The sequence below is a fragment of the Aethalodelphis obliquidens genome, unplaced genomic scaffold (assembly GCF_003676395.1).
Source record: "Aethalodelphis obliquidens isolate GAN/ISIS:26980383/991018 unplaced genomic scaffold, ASM367639v1 scaffold87, whole genome shotgun sequence".
Taxonomy (NCBI): Eukaryota; Metazoa; Chordata; class Mammalia; order Artiodactyla; family Delphinidae; genus Aethalodelphis; species Aethalodelphis obliquidens.
Genome location: NW_020838031.1, coordinates 6031109 through 6048936, shown reverse-complemented (window position 1 = coordinate 6048936; position 17828 = coordinate 6031109). Strand labels below are relative to the sequence as shown.

Here is a 17828-nt window from a genome sequence, read left to right as displayed (position 1 = left end):
ACCGTACGTTCAAGCTGAAAACTTAGTAGGCCTCCCTGACAATTTCTTTTTTAAATTTATTTTTTATGTTTTAATACAATTTTAAAAGGTTACTTTCCATTTACAGTTATTACAAAATATTGGCTCTGTTCCCTGTGTTGTACAACACATCCTTGAGCCTATCTTACACCCAGTAGTTTGTCCCTCTCACTCCTCCACCCCTGTATTGCCCCTCCGCCCTCCACTGGTAACCACTAATTTGTTCTCCACATCTGTGAGCCTGCTGCTTTTTTGTTATGTTCACTGGTTTGTTATATCTTTTAGATTCCAGGTGTAAGTGATACCTTGCAGGATTTGTCTTTCTCTGACTTATTTCACTTACCCTAATGCCCTCCAAATCCATCCGTGTTGCTGCAAATGGCAAAACTTCTTTCTTTTTTTAAGGCTGAGTAGTATTTCATCGTGTGTATATATATCACATCTTCTTTATCCATTCATCTGTTGATGGACACTTAGGTTGTTTCCGTATCTTGGTAATTGTAAATAACGCTGCTGTGAACATTAGGGTGCATGTATCTTTTTGAATGAGTGTTTTTGGGTTTTTTTCAGTTATATACCCGGGAGTGGAATTGCTGGGCCATATGGTAGTTTTTTGAGGAATCTCCATACTGTTTTCCACAGTGACTGCACCAGTTTACATTCTTACCAACAGCATACAAGGGTTCCCTTTTCTGCACATCCTCCCCCAGTATTTGTGTTCCTTTTGATGATAGCCATTCTGACAGGTGTGAGGTGACGTCTCATTGTGGTTTTGATTTGCATTTCACTTATGACTAGGGATGTTGAGCATCTTTTCATGTGCCTGTTGGCCATCAGCATTTCCTCTTTGGAAAAGTGTTCATTTCTTCTGCCCATTTTTAAACTGGGTTGTTTGTTTTTCTGATGTTGAGTTGTATGAGCTGTTTATATATGTTGGATGTTAATCACTGATCAGTCATATCATTTGCAAATATTATATCCCATTTGGCAGGTTGTCTTCCTGTTTATATCAATGGTTTCCTTTGCTGTGCAAAAGCTTTTAAGTTTAATTAGGTCCCATTTGTTTATTTCTGCTTTTATTTCCTTTATCTTAGGAGATGGATCCAAAAACGTATTGCTGCGATTTATGTGTTCTGCCAATTTTTTCCTCAAGGAGTTTTATAGTATCCAGTCTTACATTTACATCTTTAATCCATTTTGAGTTTATTTTTGTATATGGTGTTAGAGAATGTTCTAATTTTATTCTTTTACTTGTAGCAGTGCAGTTTTCCCAGCAGCACTTATTGAAGAGACTGTCTTTTCCCCATTGTCTATTCTTGCTTCCTTTGTCATAGATTAACGGACCATAAGTGTGTGGGTTTATTCCTGGGCTCTCTGTTCTGTTCCATTGATGTATGTGTCTATTTTTGTGCCAGTACCATACCATTTCGATTATTGTAGCTTTGTAGTATAGTCTAAAGTCAGGGGGCCTGACTCCTCCAGCTCTGTTCTTCTTTCTCAAGATTGTTTTGTCTATTTGGGGTCTTTTGTGTTTCCATACACATTTTAAAATTATTTGTTCTAGTTTTGGAAGCTTTGTGGCTTCATGTCCAACCCTTTTGCCCTTTGCCTGTGTGCCTGGAGCCAGTCCCACTGTGCTCACATTTTCTCCTGTAGTGATCACAGCTCCCAGCCCCACTGACATTCCCTTTCCCTTTGTCTGCACTGGGTCTCTTCTGTGCTTCCTTCCCCTCAGGTAGCCAGTCTTCCCCTGGGCCACTCCTGGAGGTGAGGGGGTTACCTTTTCCTAGTGTTTTTTATTTCTGTGGGGCTCACCTAAAAGTATTAAAAGTAACTTTTTAAAAAAATGTTTTTTCTTTTTGAGATAAGTTTTTCCCCCTCCCTCAGTGTTTCAGTGATACCTTATCTGCTGTCCTGTGAGACCAGGCTAGATTAAGGAAACTAGGAAGTAGACCTTGGAAAGGGCAGGACTATTGGTGAGGAGATCAGTACTAGTTGTGTAAATTAACTTTGACTTTAGGTGGATATTGTGCATCTAGTCAAATAATAAATAGAGTATTCAATCTAAGTGAAACCTTGCAGAGTCCTAACTTTCGTTTTGCACTTTTGGTACTTTCAAAACTAAAAACAGTAGAAGCGTCTTGATTGCTAAAATTTCATACAAATTCTTTTCTCTTTGTGTTGTCACCAGTTCAAACCAAAAAATTGGAGCATTTTTACATTTTAGTCCTTATCCCTTAAACCTAGAGTGAGAGAGAAAACCCAAGACTTTGTTAAGTATTCTTCCCTTGAATTTTGTTTTTGTTCTCTTTTCTCTCCTGCCTCTTTGTCTGTCTTCAGTCTCATTAAGTCGTGGCAGGGAGATTTACTTCCCCTGAATGTTAAAAAAGGCCCTCTGACTTGCAGTTGATTCTACAAATATTTGAGAGCCTCCTCTGTGCCAACTCCTGTTGTAGGTGTGGGATTACAGCAGTAATCAAGATAAAGTCCCTGCCCTCATGCAGTTTACAGTTCACAAGGGAAAGCAGAAGATAAGAAAATAATTATTAAATATCATAGGGGAGAGTGATGTGTGGTGACAAAAATAAAGCAGTGTAAGAGGATAGAGAATGATGTGCTGCTGTTTTAAATAGAGAGGTCAGGGGCTTCCTTGGTGGCGCAGTGGTTAAGAATCCACCTGCCAGTCCAGGGGACACAGGTTTGAGCCCTGGTCCAGGAAGATCCCACATGCTGCGGAGCAACTAAGCCCGTGCGCCACGACTACTGAGCCTGCGGTCTAGAGTCCGCAAGCCACAGCTACTGAGCCCACACACCTAGAGCCCGAGCTCCGCAACAAGAGAAGCCACCGCAATGAGAAGCCTGTGCACCGCAATGAAAGAGTAGCCCCCCTCACTGCAGCTGGAGAAAGCCCGCGTGCAGCAACAAAGACCCAACGGAGCCAAAAATAAATAAATTTATAAATAAATCAATAGAGAGGTCGGGGGGGCCGCTCTAAAGAGGTCACAGTTGGGCAGGAACCTGAATGCATGAATGAAGTGTGTCAGTCGTGTTAGTACGTGGTACTATTCTAATGTAGTAGCTCACCTTGAACAGGTGAAGCCCAGTCAGGGAGAACAGCTGGTGAAGAGCCAGCAGATCTCCTGTTGTGAAATCCAGCACAACTAGGGGGTGAGGAGAGGAAAATGGAGGTGGAGACAGACATTTGGGCTAGGGAATAAAGATACAGGATATCTTAATGATAACGTATTGGTTTGGGGTTATGCCTTAGCAGGAATTATTTAACAGTTAATTTAGAAAAATTATGTACCAAAAGAGGCTTCTCTTTCTAGGATATTTTGAAAGAAGGAAACTAAAGAGAAAGGAAAGAAACGGATCCATTCAACAAATGCTTAGAGCAGTAGGTATTTAGTCCCTGCTCTCAAGGTGCTCGCAGTTTGTTAAATGGAAACCGACATGGGGCAAGCAGAAGGTCAAAGACAAATTGAGCTTGCTTTGCAGTTTCGCCTAGGGCTGCCTCGTCCAAAATGATCGCTATATGCTAATCTGGTCTCTGTGCTTCAGTTTCCTTATTTATAAAATGATGACCTCACAGGGTTATTGTGAAGATTCAGTTAATAAAACACCCAGAACGGTGCCTCATTCCTCGTGAGCACTCTGAATTTTAGAGAGGAATGGTAGTGTGGAGGTGGCTGAAATCCTTGCTAGTGAGGTGTTTGGGGAGGTATCTGAAATTGGTGAGAGCACGCTGGTAGTGTGTATAATGATTGTCCTTATCAGTAGATACGTGGTGAACTTGCATGTTTTCTTCATTTTTAAGATTCCTGCCTGTTTGTGGTTGGTGTCATGTGAGACATGCACATGAGAGTGGAAATTTTAGTCTAATTTTTAAGAATCTTTGGGCTTATTTTGAGCAGTCAGTTTTGGAGTCTTTAATAAACTTTTGGATGTCCACTTTCAGTGCAGAGTCCAGCAGGTTGCCAGACTCACAGGATATACTACATATTAAAAAGAGAAATGGTCATTGCCTTCAGGGAGCTTGTGTGGGGTTTTAATTATTCTTGACAGTATGAAGATTTGTTTATTGCTATATATTTGCCATCTAAAGCAGTGAACATAGGAGGTGCTCAGTTACTTGAAGGAATGAATCAAGAGGAGAAAACTGGGAAAGTATGAATGAGTTTGTCACCTATAGATCGTTCATATTCCATGATTTACATTTTTTCTTATAAAAGTAAAACAAATTTTACTTTACAAAGTAAAGTAAAAATTTACAAATTTTACTTTACAAAGAAAAATTTACAAATTTTACTTTACAAAGAAAAATTTACAAATTTTACTTTACAAAGAAAAATTTTGAAATTATTCTTTAAAAAGGAAAGAAAAATGATCTATACTGGGCAATGTTTGAATGTATCAATACATATAAAACATGGTCGGGGGAATTATTTAGTATTAAAAATTTTTTTTGATATATAATGTACATTCAGAAAAGTGCACGTAAATGTGAGCTTGATGTAGTTTCACAAACTGAATCACCCAGCTAATCAGCACCCAAATTAAAAACAGGAAAACTACCAACACCTTAGAAGCTTCCTTTATGCTCCCTTCTTATCACTGCCAGAAGTGGTACCCATGATCCTGATCTTCAGTGGCAGAGATTTGCCTGCTTTGTACTTCATATAAGTGGAACCAAATAGTATGTACATAGTTCTTATAGCCTGCTTATCTGACTTAATGAGATGTAGAACAGCATTTAATGAAATGCTTAAAACAATTTTAATGTCTGTATCGTATTCTAGCATATAGATACACCATAATTTATGTAACTGATGCCTTATTTGTGCATTCATGTATTTTGCAGTTTTTCCCTATTAAGAAACGACACTGTGATGAATAGAGATCTTTTAGTGCATCACTGATTATTTCCTTAGCCTATATTCTTAGCCAAGGACAAAAGTTATACAATTCTGAGGTATTTGATGTATATTGGCAAAATTTACTGCAGAATACTATACCAACTTACATTCCTATTAGCAACATAGGAGAGTAGCCATTTCCTTGAAAAAACTACCTCTATCAAAACATCAGTCATTTGGGTATTATCATTTAAGAAGATACTTGTCAGTTTGAATGTAGGAGAAAACTGGTGTCTTATTATTGCTGTAATTCAAACTTGACTTCTAGTGAAGTTGAACCGTTTTTTATAGGTTCGTTGGCTATTTGCATTTCTTTTTCTGTGAATTATCTTTATTCTTTGTCTCATGTTCACTTCTTAGTTTTTTTTGTTTTTGTTTCCTGTTTTCAGACACCAGAATCAAACTAGGTACCCTGTACTTGCAACATTGAGCAGAGGATGATGAAAGTGTAGGGGGGGGAACTGGAAAGCTGGGCAGCATTCTTACACAGCATCCACTTTGAGGAGTTTTTGCTTGTTTGTTTGTTGGTTGGTTTGTTTAATCTTGGCTGTGCCACGTGGCTTGCGGGATCACGGTTCCCCAACCAGGGATCGGACCTGGACCACAGCAGTGAAAGCGGTGAATCCTAACCACTAGACCACCAGGGAACTCTCCACTTTGAGTTTTATACTGTGTGACACACTACTCACAGATCTGTTGGACTGATTTACATTGATGGTATGTGGCAGAAGAAACCAGTATTTAAAAAAATTGAGATATAATTGACAAATTACATTAGTTTCAGGTGTGCAGCATAATGATTTGATACATGTATATATTCTGTAATGATCACCACAGTATGTATAGTTAACATCTGTCACCACACACAGTTACAAATTTTTTTTCCTCTGATGAGAACTTTTAAGACCCACTCTCTTTAGCAACATTTAAATACAGTACAGTTGTTGTTGTTGTTGTTGTTTTGGTGTGTGTGGGGGGGTCATGCCGTGCGGCTTGTGGGATCTCAGTTCCCCAAACAGGGATTGAACTCGGGCCATGGCAGGGAAAGCCCAGAATCCTAACCACTGGACCGCCAGGGAATTCCCTGCAATACCGTCTTGTTAACTATTGTCACCATGATGTATGTTACATCCCCATGACTTATTTATTTTATAACTGGAAGTTTGTACCTTTTCACCCCTTTTACCCATTATGCCTACCCTCTACACCCAGCCTCTGGCAAACACCACTCTGTTCTCTGTATTTATGAGTTTGGTGTTCTGTTTGTTTTAGATTCTACATATGAATGAGTTCATATGGTATCAGCCTGTCTTTGTCCAACTTATTTCGCTTGGTGTAATGCCCTCAGGGTCTGTCCACATGGTTGCAAATGGCAAGATTTCCTTCTTTTTTATGGCTGAATAATATTCCATTGTGTATAAAGAACACATTTTCTGTATTCATTCATCCATCAGTGGACACTTAGGTTACTGCCATGTCTTGGCTATTGTAAATAGTGCTGCAATGAACATCCCCATGTTCACTATCATGCATATCATCCCCATTCATATGTCTTTTCTAGTGAATGTTTTCATTTCCTTCAGGTAAATACCCAGAAGTGGTTTTGCTGGATCATATGGTAGTTCTATTTTTAATTTTTTGAGGAACCTCCATACTGTTTTTCATTTTTTAGTGGCTGCATCAATTTACTTTCACACCAACAGTGTATGAGGGTTGCCTTTTCTCCACCTTCTCGCCAACACTTGTTATTTCTTATCTTTTTCATAATAGGCATTCTAAGAGGTGTGGTGATGTTTCATAGTGGTTTTGATTTGCATTTCCCTGATGATTAGTGATTTTGAGCACCTTTTCATGTACCTGATGGCAGTCTGCATGTCTTCTTTGGAAAAATGTCTATTCAGATCCTCTGCTGAATTTTAAATGGGATTCTTTGTTTTTTGGTATTGGGTTGTATGAGTTCTTTGTATATTTTGGATATTAATCAGATACATGATTTGTAAATATCTTCTCCTATTTGGTAGGTTGTCATTTCATTTTGTTGATAGTTTTCTTTGCTGTGCAGAAGGTTTTTAGTTTGATGTAGTCTCACTTACTTATTTTTGCTATTGTTGCCTTTGCTTTCAGTGTCAAATCTAAAAAAATTATTGCCAAGACCAATGTCAAGGAACTTACTGCCTATGTTTTCTTATAGGAGTTTTATGGTGTCAGGTCTTACATTCAAGTTTTTAATCCATTTTCAGTTGATTTTTGTGTATGGCATAAGTTAGTTGGTTCAGTTTCATGCTTTTGCATGTGGCTGTCCAGTTTTCCCAACGTCATTTATCTAAGAGATTGTCCTTTCCCCGCTGTATATTCTTGGTTCCTTTGTTGTAAATGGATTGACCATATACGCATGGGTTTACTTCTGGGCTCTCTATTCTGTTCTGTTGATCTATGTGTCTGTTTTAATGCCAGTACTGTAGCTTCATAATATGGTTTGAAACCAGGAAGCATGGTATTTCCAGCTTTGTTCTTCTTTCTCTAGATTGCTTTGGCTTTTCGAGGTCTTTGTGGTTCCATACAAATTTTAGGATTTTTTTTTTTTCTATTTCTGAAAAATGCCATTGGAATTTTGATAGAGGTTGCACTGTATCTGTAGATTGCTTTAGCTAGTATGGACATTTTAACAATATTATTATTATTAGCAAGCATGGAATATCTTTTGTTTCTGTATTCTTTAATTTATTTCATCAATGTCTTATACTTTTCAGTGTACAGGTCTTTTACCTCCTTGGTTAAATTTATTCCTAGGTATTTATTCTGTTTGATGTGATTGAAATTGGGAGTTTTCATAATTTCTCTTTCTGATAGTTTATTACTGTGTAGAAATACGGCTGATTTTTGTATATTGATTATGTATCCTGTAACTTTACTGAATTTGTTTATTAGTTCTAACAGTTTTTTGGTTGAGGCTTTAAAAACCTATTTTTCAGTATTTCTGGAAGTAGAAGTTCTCTAAAAGGCCAGAATCTGCCATGTACTTCTCTTCTGCAACAAAAAGAGAAGTGCATGTAAAAAGTAACACAGTTCAGTAGAGGCAGCTGAGATGTGGATGAGAAGCAGAGAGGATTGGCAGTGGCAGAGAGAGGTGGAATAAGATGAAAAAGTACTTTTCAGCGATAATCCGTGAGGCTTTCACATACCACATGGTTATCTTCGTGTCTATTGATTTATTTATTTTTAGAAAAATCTCATGGAGAAGTCTGGGAGGAACTATTAGGATAGCCTTGTAGGTCCAGGTGAAAGGTAAGAATTTGAACTGAAGCTGCGACTAGAATTAATGATAGAGAAATTTGAGAAAAATTTTAAAAAGATTTTGTCATTAAGAAAAGGTTAAATGATGTTTCATGTAATCCATCTCTAAAAGATTTATTTTGATTACCCGTCAAAAATAAGGTAGTGATGTTTGGCATTTAAAGGGATGTTTCAGTTATTTTGAAATTTTACTTTTGTGCAGCAACCTTGTTTTCTCATGAAGTCAGATAAATGAGGCATTTGGGATGCATATAATTTTTGCTCTTCTAATCTTTTAAAGCTTTTTAATCTTTTGAGAAGACATTTTGAAACAGATGAAATAGAGTATCTAAAAGACTGTTTTCGGTATCAACTTTCTCTGATCAGGAAACTGAGGCACAAGGATTTAAGTAACTTCTTACTGATACTGTGCAGCATGTTGGCTGTAGAATCAATGTCAGATATGTCTGGTTACTGCATTTTCCTCACTCCTGTCTATAAAATGTGCTTACTGCTAATATTTCTCTGTGAAAAAGTCGGGGGAGGGACTAGGTTTTCATTGCCAATTTTACATAAGCATTTAAAGTATTCTCCCTTGAAGAAATATCAACATGTCTTTGTTGTCTTTTGAATCCCTAGATTCTATAGCATATAAAAACATTTCATTTAATACAGTAAAGCTCTGTGGCCTGCAGTAATTTATTTTTGGAAACATTGTGGGATCAGTTTCCACTGCTGAAGAAAGAGATGAAATGGGATCCCTAATGAGAGCTATATATTAGCTTGTAGCTCTCAAGCTTTGAAACTGGTGATGAAAAACAGGGACAAAGTATCTTTCCCTCTATCTTTCTCTAAGGACAGTTTTTTGGGGTGGGGGTGGTGTGCATCTTGTGGGATCTCGGTTCCCTGACCAGGGATTGAACCGGGGCCACAGCAGTGAAAGCCTGGAATTCTAACCACTGGGCCACCAGGGAACTCCCTCTAAGGACATATTTTAAAAATGTAATCCTGTCCATTAAATATGATAGTAAAAAATGACTTGTTCCTTGATTTTTTTTTTTTTTTTTTAACTACAAACGTTTCCCCTCCTTCATCCTTTGCACTATTCAAGTGATAAATATTTGCTGGCTGTAGAATTTATTGGCATGAATAAGAGTTCTGATTCTTTCCAGCATGGTAGTCCTTCAGCTTCATCTCCCAAACTTAATAACTAATATTCATGTAGGACTTCACCTTTGACAGCACATTTGTTGTTGTTGTTGTTAGTTGCCATTGAATGCCCACTCTTTGCCTGCTACCAAACCAGAACCTTTATACACATTATATCATTTAATTTTTTTTTTTTTTTTTTTTTTTTTTTTTTTTTTTTTTTTTTTTTTTTGCGGTATGCGGGCCTCTCACTGCTGTGGCCTCTCCTGTTGCGGAGCACAGGCTCCGGACACGCAGGCTCAGCAGCCACGGCTCAAGGGCCCAGCCGCTCCACGGCATGTGGGATCCTCCCGGACTGCCGCATGAACCCGTGTCCCCTGCATCGTCAGGCGGACTCTCAACCACTGCGCCACCAGGGAAGCCCCTATCATTTAATTTTTATAACTCTATGAGAAGTATTATTACACCCATTTCTACTTAAGGAAACTGAGGCTCAAGGAGTTAAATAACTTTTATAGCTAAAATAAAAAGCCAGCATTTTATAATTGGCTCTTACCGCCTACTATTGTATGGTTTATGCCACATTGACCTTCCAAACTGATTCTTATCAGAAAACTCTTACTTGTTTTGAAGAATTTACATATATACTTGGGTGAGCACGAATACATACATAGGTGTGGAAGCAAAAAGACTCTGCACCAAAATGTTAGTAGTGCTTATCTCTGGATGGTGAGTTTTATGAGTGCTTTAGGTTTTTTATTCTTTGTATTTATTTGTATTTTCTGCAAATATGAACATATATTTATATTACCTTGTAATAAACATTTTTATGTTACATATTGAACTTAACAGTAATTGAGAAATGACATTTCTGATTTACTATTGCTTATTTCTAGATCAGTTGGCCTTACTTCCCCAGTGGAAATCTAGGCATTATGATGTGGTAGTTGGTGTGCTGTCAGCCCGCAATAACCATGAACTTCGCAATGTGATAAGAAGCACCTGGCTGAAGCATTTAGTACAACACCCAGCATTAAGTCAACGGTACGTTTCTTTTCTTTTTTTTTTTTGGCTGCATTGGGTCTTTGTTGCTTCGCGTGGGCTTTCTCCAGTTGCGGCGAGCGGGGGCTACTCTTCGTTGCAGTGCGCAGGCTTCTCATTGCAGTGGCTTCTCTTGTTGTGGAGCACGGGCTCCAGGTGTGCGGGCTTCAGTAGTTGCAGCGCATGGGCTCAGTAGTTGTGGCACACAGGCTCAGTAGTTGTGGCACACGGGCTTAGTTGCTCCACGGCGTGTAGGATCTTCCCGGACCAGGGCTTGAACCCATGTCCCCTGCATTGGCAGGCAGATTCTTAACCACTGCGCCACCAGGGAAGCCCCAACGGTAGGTTTCTTGAGTTCACACCTTGCGTGACGTATTGAATAAGTGTTCTGAAAAATCTCTTCTTGGAGAGTCAGAGATGTTAATTCAGATATGTGACTTCTTTTCCTCAGAAATGACTATTTCATTTTGCTTTTCCTCCACGTAGTTGAGCCCAAAAAGTAAATTTAACCAAGATTTTAAGCCAAAAGAGATATACTTAATGTTTTTCAGCTCTGTATCATTTGGTTGTGTGTGATCTGCGGTTTGTATAGTTTGCCATACTCTTTTTGCCAACCACCCTTCCAGGCCTGAGCTTGGGTAGCACGTCACACGTTGACATTAGATGGCTCGGTTGTTGGTTAGGAATGCAAGGCCTTAGTCTTCTCAGGGAAAGCAGCCTCTGAAGATTATATAGTGAGGGACTAGTGGAAGTGAAGCATGGAAGTTTGGACTTCTAGTTATGTGACGATTCTTCTCTGCTTATGCGAAGTCACTGATAAGCAGAGAAGGCCCTCAGGATTGCATTCAGCTGGGATGCTTGTGACTGAGTAGCTATGCGGGGGAATCACAATTGTGAATTTTCTTGTCACCAGTAGTGAACATTTATAGATTTCCTATCTTACTCATAGCAGCTTTTTTTTTTTTAACATCTTTATTGGAGTATAATTGCTTTACAATGGTATGTTAGTTTCTGCTTTATAACAAAGTGAATCAGTTATACATATATATATGTTCCCATATCTCTTCTCTCTTGCATCTCCCTCCCTATCCCACCCCTCTAGGTGGTCACAAAGCACCGAGCTGATCTCCCTGTGCTATGCGGCTGCTTCCCACTAGCTATACATAGTGTATATATGTCCATGCCACTCTCTCACTTTGTCACAGCTTACCCTTCCCCCTCCCCATATCCTCAAGTCCATTCTCTAGTAGGTCTGTGTCTTTATTCCTGTCTTACCCCTAGGTTCTTCATGACATTTTTTTTTCTTAGATTCCATATATATGTGTTAGCATATGGTATTTGTCTTTCTTTTTCTGACTTACTTCACTCTGTATGACAGACTCTAGGTCCATCCACCTCACTACAAATAACTCAATTTCATTTCTTTTTATGGCTGAGTAATATTCCATTGTATATATGTGCCACATCTTCTTTATCCATTCATCCGATGATGGACACTTAGGTTGTTTCCGTCTCCTGGCTATTGTAAATAGAGCTGCAATGAACATTTTGGTACATGACTCTTTTTGAATTATGGTTTTCTCAGGGTATATGCCCAGTAGTGGGATTGCTGGGTCATATGGTAGTTCTATTTGTAGTTTTTTAAGGAACCTCCATACTGTTCTTCATAGTGGCTGTACCAATTCACATTCCCACCACCAGTGCAACAGTGTTCCCTTTTCTCCACACCATCTCCAGCATTTATTGTTTGTAGATTTTTTGATGATGGCCATTCTGACTGGTGTGAGATGATATCTCATTGTAGTTTTGATTTGCATTTCTCTAATGATTATTGATGTTGAGCATTCTTTCATGTGTTTGTTGGCAATCTGTATATCTTCTTTGGAGAAATGTCTATTTAGGTCTTCTGCCCATTTTTGGATTGGGTTGTTTGTTTTTTTTGTTATTGAGCTGCATGAGCTGCTTGTAAATTTTGGAGATTAATCCTTTGTCAGTTGCTTCATTTGCAAATATTTTCTCCCATTCTGAGGGTTGTCTTTTGGTCTTGTTTATGGTTTCCTTTGCTGTGCAAAAGCTTTTAAGTTTCATTAGGTCCCATTTGTTTATTTTTGTTTTTATTTCCATTTCTCTAGGAGGTGGGTCAAAAAGGATCTTGCTGTGATTGATGCCATAGAGTGTTCTATGTTTTCCTCTAAGAGTTTGATAGTTTCTGGCCTTACATTTAGGTCTTTAATCCATTTTGAGCTTATTTTCATGTACGGTGTTAGGGAGTGTTCTAATCTCATACTTTTACTTGTACCTGTCCAGTTTTCCCAGCACCATTTATTGAAGAGGCTGTCCTTTCTCCACTGTACATTCCTGCCTCCTTTATCAAAGATAAGGTGACCAGGGCTTCCCTGGTGGCGCAGTGGTTGAGAGTCCGCCTGCCAATGCGGGGGACATGGGTTCGTGCCCCGGTCTGGGAAGATCCCACATGCCGTGGAGCGGCTGGGCCTGTGAGCCATGGCCGCTGAGCCTGCACGTCCGGAGCCTGTGCTCCGCAACGGGAGAGGCCATAACAGTGAGAGGCCCGCGTACCGCAAAAAAAAAAAAAAAAAAAAATGTGACCATATGTGCGTGGGTTTATCTCTGGGCTTTCTATACTGTTCCATTGATCTATATTTCTGTTTTTGTTCCAGTAACATACTGTCTTGATTACTGTAGCTTTGTAGTATAGTCTGAAGTCAGGGAGCCTGATTCCTCTAGCTCCGTTTTTCGTTCTCAAGATTGCTTTGGCTATTCGGGGTCTTTTGTGTTTCCATACAAATTGTGAAATTTTTTGTACTAGTTCTGTGAAAAATGCCAATGGTAGTTTGATAGGGATTGCATTGAATCTGTAGATTGCTTTGGGTAGTAGAGTCATTTTCACAATGTTGATTCTTCCAATCCAAGAACATGGTATATCTCTCCATCTATTTGTGTCATTTTTAATTTCTTTCATCAGTGTCTTATAATTTTCTGCATACAGGTCTTTTGTCTCCTTAGGTAGGTTTATTCCTAGATATTTTATTCTTTTTGTTGCAATGGTAAATGGGAATGTTTTCTTGATTTCACTTTCAGATTTTTCATCATTAGTGTATAGGAATGCAAGAGATTTCTGTGCATTAATTTTGTATCCTGCTACTTTACCAAATTCATTGATTAGCTCTAGAAGTCTTCTGGTAGCATCTTTAGGATTCTCTATGTATAGTATCATGTCATCTGCAAACAGTGACAGCTTTACTTCTTCTTTTCCGATTTGGATTCTGTTTATTTCCTTTTCTTCTCTGATTGCTGTGGCTAAAACTTCCAAAACCATGTTGAATAAGAGTGGTAAGAGTGGGCAACCTTGTCTTGTTCCTGATCTTAGTGATGCTTTCAGTTTTTCACCATTGAGGACGATGTTGGCTGTGGGTTTGTCATATATGACCTTTATTATGTTGAGAAAGTTCCCTCTTTGCCTACTTTCTGGAGGGTTTTTATCATAAGTGGGTGTTGAATTTTGTCAAAAGCTTTCTCTGCATCTATTGAGATGACCATATGGTTTTTCTCCTTCAATTTGTTAATATGGTGTATCACATTGATTGATTTGCGTATATTGAAGAATCCTTGCATTCCTGGAATAAGCCCCACTTGATCATGGTGTATGATCCTTTTAATGTGCTCTTGGATTCTGTTTGCTAGTATTTTGTTGAGGATTTTTGCATCTATGTTCATCAGTGATATTGGCCTGTAGTTTTCTTTCTTTGTGACATCCTTGTCTGGTTTTGGTATCAGGGTGATGGTGCCTCGTAGAATGAGTTTGGGAGTGTTCCTCCATCTGCTGTATTTTGGAAGAGTTTGAGAAGGATAGGTGTTAGCTCTTCTCTAAGTGTTTGATAGAATTCGCCTGTGAAGCCATCTGGTCCTGGGCTTTTGTTTGTTGGAAGATTTTTAATCACAGTTTCAATTTCAGTGCTTGTGATTGGTCTGTTCATATTTTCTATTTCTTCTTGATTCAGTCTTGGCAGGTTGTGCATTTCTAAGAATTTGTCCATTTCTTCCAGGTTGTCCATTTTATTGGCATTTAGTTGCTTGTAGTAATCTCTCATGATCTTTTGTATTTCTGCAGTGTCAGTTGTTCTCCTTTTTCATTTCTAATTCTATTGATTTGACTCTTCTCCCTTTTTTTCTTGATGAGTCTGGCTAATGGTTTATCAATTTTGTTTATCTTCTCAAAGAACCAGCTTTTAGTTTTACTGATCTTTGTAAAGATCATTTCGTTTTCATTTATTTCTGATCTGCTCTTTATGATTTCTTTCCTTCTGCTAACTTTGGGGTTTTTTTGTTCTTCTTTCTCTAATTGCTTTAGGTGCAAGATTAGATTGTTTATTCAAGATGTTTTCCTATTTCTTAAGGTAGGATTGTATTGCTATAAACTTCCCTCTTAGAACTGCTTTTGCTGCCTCCCATAGGTTTTGGGTCATCGTGTCTCCATTGTCATTTGTTTCTAGGTATTTTTTGATTTCCTCTTTGATTTCTTCAGTGATCACTTGGTTATTAAGTGGTGTATTGTTTAGCCTCCATGTCTTTGTATTTTTTACAGATCTTTTCCTGTAATTGATATCTAGTCTCATAGCGTTGTGGTCGGAAAAGATACTTGATACAATTTCAGTTTTCTTAAATTTACCAAGGCTTGATTTGTGACCCAAGATATGATCTATCCTGGAGAATGTTCCATGAGCACTTGAGAAAAATGTGTGTTCTGTTGTTTTTGGATGGCATGTCCTATAAATATCAATTGTTTAATTTATCATTTAAAGCTTGTGTTTCCTTATTTATTTTCATTTTGGATGATCTGTCCATTGGTGAAAGTGGGGTGTTAAAGTCCTCTACTATGAATGTGTTACTGTCGATTTCCCCTTTTATGGCTGTTAGTATTTGCCTTATGTATTGAGGTACTCCTATGTTGGGTGCATAAATATTTACAATTGTTAAATCTTCTTCTTGGATCAATCCCTTGATCATTATGTAGTGGCCTTCTTTGTCTCTTGTAATAGCCTTTATTTTAAAGTCTATTTTGTCTGATATGAGAATTGCTACTCCAGCTTTCTTTTGGTTTCCATTTGCATGGAATATCTTTTTCCGTCCCCTCACTTTCAGTCCGTATGTGTCTCTAGGTCTGAAGTGGGTCTCTTGTAGACAGTGTATATATGGGTCTTGTTTTTGTATCCATTCAGCCAATCTGTGTCTTTTGTTGGGAGCATTTGATCCATTTACATTTCAGGTAATTATCGATATGTATGTGCCTATTCCCATTTTCTAATTGTTTTGGGTTTGTTATTGTAGGTCTTTTCCTTCTGTTGTGTTTCTTGCCTAGAGAAGGTCCTTGAGCATTTGTTGTAAAGCTTGTTTGGTGGTGCTGAACTCTCTCAGCTTTTGCTTGTCTGTAAAGGTTTTAATTTCTCCATCAAATCTGAATGAGATCGTTGCTGGGTAGAGTAATCTTGGTTGTAGGTTTTTCTCCTTCATCACTTTAAATATGTCCTGCCAGTCCCTTCTGGCTTGCAGAGTTTCTGCTGGAAGATCAGCTGTTAACCTTATGGGGATTCCCTTGTGTGTTATTTGTTGTTTTTCCCTTGCTGCTTTTAATATGTTTTCTTTGTGTTTAATTTTTGACAGTTTGATTAATATGTGTCTTGGCGTGTTTCTCCTTGGACTTATCCTGTATGCGACTCTCTGTGCTTCCTGCACTTGATTAACTATTTCCTTTCCCATATTAAGGAAGTTGTCAATATAATCTCTTCAAATATTTTCTCAGTCCCTTTCTTTTTCTCTTCTTCTTCTGGAACCCTTATAATTCGAATGTTGGTGCATTTAATGTTGTCCCAGAGGTCTCTGAGACTGTCCTCAGTTCTTTTCATTCTTTTTTCTGCTCTGCAGTAGTTATTTCCACTATTTTATCTTACAGGTCACTTATCCGTTCTTCTGCCTCAGTTATTCTGCTATTGATCCCTTCTAGAGTTTTTTTTTTTTTTTTTCCTGTACACAGGCCTCTCACTGTTGTGGCCTCTCCCGTTATGGAGCACAGGCTCCAGACGTGCAGGCTCAGCGGCCATGGCTCACAGGCCCAGCTGCTCCGCAGCATGTGGGATCCTCCCGGACCGAGGCACGAACCCGTGTCCCCTGCATCGGCAGGCAGACTCTCAACTACTGCACCACCAGGGAAGCCGTAGAGTATTTTTAATTTCGTTTATTGTGTTATTCATCGTTGCTTGTTTCCTCCTTAGTTCTTCTAGGTCCTTGTTAAATGTTTCTTGCATTTTGTCTATTCTATTTCCAAGATTTTGGATCATCTTTACTATCATTCTGAATTCTTTTTCAGGTAGACTGCCTATTTCCTCTTCATTTGTTAGGTCTGGTGGGTTTTTATCTTGCTCCTTCATCTGCTGTGTGTTTTTCTGTCTTCTCATTTTGCTTATCTTACTGTGTTTGGGGTCTCCTTTTTGCAGGCTGCAGGTTCGTAGTTCCCGTTGTTTTTGGTGTCTGTCCCCAGTGGTTAAAGTTGGTTCAGTGGGTTGTGTAGGCTTCTTGGTGGAGGGGACTAGTGCCTGTGTTCTGGTGGATGAGGCTGGATCTTGTCTTTCTGGTGGGCAGGACCACGTCTGGTGGTGTGTTTTGGGGTGTCGTGGCCTTATTATGATTTTAGGCAGCCTCTCTGCTAATGGGTGGGGTTGTGTTCCTGTCTTGCTAGTTGTTTGGCATAGGGTGTCGAGCACTGTAGTTTGCTGGTCGTTGAGTGAAGCTGGGTGTTGGTGTTGAGATGGAGATCTCTGGGAGATTTTCGCCGTTTGATATTACGTGGAGCTGGGAGGTCTCTTGTGGACCAGTGTCCTGAAGTTGGCTCTCCCACTTCAGAGGCACAGCCCTGACTCCTGGCTGCAGCACCAAGAGCCTTTCATCCACACGCTCAGAATAAAAGGGAGAAAAAGTAGAAAGAAAGGAAGAAAGAAAGAAAGAAGGAAAGAGAGAAGATAAAAGAAAATAAAGTAAGATAAAATAAAATAAAGTTATTAAAAAATAATTATTAAGAAAAAAAATTTTTTAAAGTAAAAAAAAAAAACAAAAACGGACGAATAGAACCCTAGAACAAATGGTGGAAGCAAAGCTATACAGACAAAATCTCACACAGAAGCATACACATACACACTCACAAAAAGGAAAAGGGGGAAAAAAAATAAATCTTGCTCTCAAAGTCCACCTCCTCAATTTGGGATGATTCATTGTCTGTTTAGGTATTCCACAGATGCAGGGCACATCAAGTTGATTGTGGAGCTTTAATCTGCTGCTTCTGAAGCTTCTGGGAGAGATTTCCCTTTCTCTTCTTTGTTTGCACAGCTCCCGGGGCTCAGCTTTGGATTTGGCTCCGCCTCT

At 38.8% G+C, this 17828-nt stretch overlaps 1 protein-coding gene across 4 annotated transcripts in view; it reads left to right on the top strand.

The window, feature by feature from the left end:
* Positions 1–17828, top strand: part of B3GALNT2 (beta-1,3-N-acetylgalactosaminyltransferase 2) — a 58324-nt gene that overhangs the window by 1790 nt on the left and 38706 nt on the right. For all 4 annotated transcript variants that reach the window (XM_027093975.1, XM_027093972.1, XM_027093973.1 and 1 more), the window contains one exon: positions 10253–10400. In XM_027093975.1, coding sequence (XP_026949776.1) covers positions 10253–10400 — 148 coding nt within the window. The remainder of the gene's footprint in view (positions 1–10252; positions 10401–17828) is intronic.